We start from the raw sequence: 2,560 nt of genomic DNA on the forward strand, positions 1-2,560 counted from the left end.
GCTCCTCACACCAACTCACTCGCCCTAACCCGGATCGAGCNTAGAGAAGTATCAGCACCCAACCCCGTGTAACACCTAACCCCGATCGGCTGTCTGCGTGAAACCACTAGTACTATGTTAAAAAAGTGAAAGATCAATATCATTCGCGATCGCTTCACGTACTTATCGCATACTAAGTTGTGAGCATTCACAATGCTCAACAACGGGCTGCATAGAGCTACAGTCGCATCACCAATCTCATCTGCATAGCAGGTTCGCCCTTGTCGCATCTGGCTATCATTCCACTTAGCCACAGATTCTGGAATTCTTTTGATTGTCTGCTCTGCAATCGCACTCCAGATGTATCCAGGAGATAAACAATTGATCCGAATTTGTTTGTCCCGATTTTCGAGTGCCGCTGTCTTGGTGAGGCCAAGAACGGCATGCTTGGATGTAGCGTATGCACCGATACTATGTGACCCAAGTATAGAGTTGACGGATGCGAAGTTCACAATCGCACCACGTTGGGATGAATCGCGATGTGCTCTGTTATAACATCAGATATCAGGGTATATACTCGTTAATCCTAACTGAAATTACGTACAGCTTAATTGGCTCTTGACATTTCATCTGCTGAATTTGATACTTCATACAAGTAAGCACGCCGATTGTATTAATTCGTATCGTCTTATTGAAGGCATCAATGTCCATGCTGTCAGTTGTTTGGTGAGGCCCAATTATGCCCGCGCAGTTGCTGTTAATTAGTGCTACCTTTAGTTCTGTAACAGACATATTCAGGTTGAACGGCTCTACACTCACACAGCAAAATCGATACGACCAAATTTATCAACTACAGCTTGAACAGCCTGTTGCACAGCAGCCTCGTCAGAGACATCGCAATCGAGCGTCAATACCTGTTTAATCAAGTCAGCTAGAGCACGTCTGGTGAAAAGAAGAACCGTGGCTTGTGTGTTTGGTATCATACATACCTCGACTCCAAGCTTTTCAAGTTCCCCTTTGGCCGTTTCCATGATATCATTGGGAAGCACGTCCAAAATGACAATCTTTTGACATCCGTGTTGTGCGAAAGAGGTTGCGACTGCGTTGCCTAAACCTCTCCCTCCACCCGTTACCAGCGCAACTCCCTGCACAAGTGAAATCATGGTTACCTGTTTTACAATGCTAAATGTTGAAAAATTAGCCTAAGCATGAAACAATAATTTCGAGCGCCCTGCTGATATTTATAAAAGAGCCGGATCAGCTCGGGTACTAGCGTTTATGAGCCGGATCAGCTCGGGTACTAGCGCTTATAAGACGGAATCGAAATGTTCGGCTCGTTGCTGCAAGCCAATAAACTGTCAGCTTAGGTGTAACTAGTCATATGTAACAAGGAGAAATATGGTACATCACGGGATCTTTATATTACGCTTTACGGGCCAGTATATCATAGACTAGCGTTTCGAGTCGTGTCTTAAAATGAAAAGAAGCACGTTCTCACCCTCAAGCTCGCTGTAATTCTTCATGTTTGGACTTCGAGCAATTATAGACTCCGCGTTCACTTCTGGATTAACAAGCCAGGAAGCTATTATGGACATAGTAATCTGATGGGTATATAAAGTCGATTAAAGTGATAGAGTACTTCTCAAATCTGCGATAGGACATACCGTCAAAATGGACTAGAGTGCATACTCCTAGGTCAGGCATGTCGGCCTGAGTTGTCCGACAACTTCACCATAGTGCATAAATACCATGTCGACTTGGTCCACGTGCTAGAAAATATCCCAAAGCACAATAGGAAGATAGTAAAGTCCAGAATAATTCCGAGAAAAGTATAAGGTAGTCCGCATATCATTGGCCTTAGGTACATGGAAGTCTAAATTGTAGCAATCTAATGTCACATACCGTACCAGACGGGCTAATATACGGGACTGCTCAATGTCCGCTCCACTCCACCATCGCAATCACGCTGCAACTATCCCAAATTAAGCATATCAACGTTCCTCTTGCAGTTATTGCTTGTTTAAAATCTAGCGAAAAAACTATATCACGTCTACGTCTACGTGATGAAAAACATTATATAAGGTAACAACCAATCGGGTCGCAAGGGTCGTATGGACGAGCATGTTCCTTACTATCCGATTGGTTATTTTTCACGCGCTGAGATGAACGTTACTGTTACAAGTAACAAGAAGGATTCCTACCCTCCGACGGGATGGGTGGTTGAGGTTCAACACCGGCCACGTCGAAAGGTATTGATCATTGCGGGGCGCAAGGATCACGTGATTGGCATCTCGCCAAGACAGGACATCTGGGGATGTTAACGACATCTGAGATGTTGAAGACTTGGCTGGATGTTGGGACTAGAAGTAATGAGGATATCAGGATAGATAGATTTTATTACTTACTCTTGCTGTAGTTAACTTACATTGTACTTTCTTACTATTATTATTATTCCATTATAGTCCTGTATCAGCCGTTGGCTATGTAGGACTTTGGCCAAAGGCCGTTCTATCTGACTAGTTACAATTTGGTACGTTGTGCTGTATTGCGTGACTATGGTGCTTCGGCCTTTGTCTAGTTA

At 43.9% G+C, this 2,560-nt stretch overlaps 1 protein-coding gene across 1 annotated transcript; it reads right to left on the minus strand.

Annotated features, from left to right (window-relative positions):
- Window positions 1-75: 75 nt before the first annotated feature.
- On the minus strand, window positions 76-1,142 carry COCCADRAFT_31568 (uncharacterized protein; the record flags this gene model as incomplete). The annotated part of the gene is made up of 5 exons (XM_007720794.1): window positions 76-106; window positions 163-525; window positions 584-733; window positions 799-893; window positions 969-1,142. 5 exons carry the CDS (start codon window positions 1,140-1,142, stop codon window positions 76-78), a joined length of 813 nt encoding a protein of 270 aa, XP_007718984.1.
- Between the last annotated feature and the right edge of the window lie 1,418 nt (window positions 1,143-2,560).

The sequence above is a fragment of the Bipolaris zeicola genome, assembly GCF_000523435.1.
Source record: "Bipolaris zeicola 26-R-13 unplaced genomic scaffold scaffold_652, whole genome shotgun sequence".
NCBI classification, from domain to species: domain Eukaryota; kingdom Fungi; phylum Ascomycota; class Dothideomycetes; order Pleosporales; family Pleosporaceae; genus Bipolaris; species Bipolaris zeicola.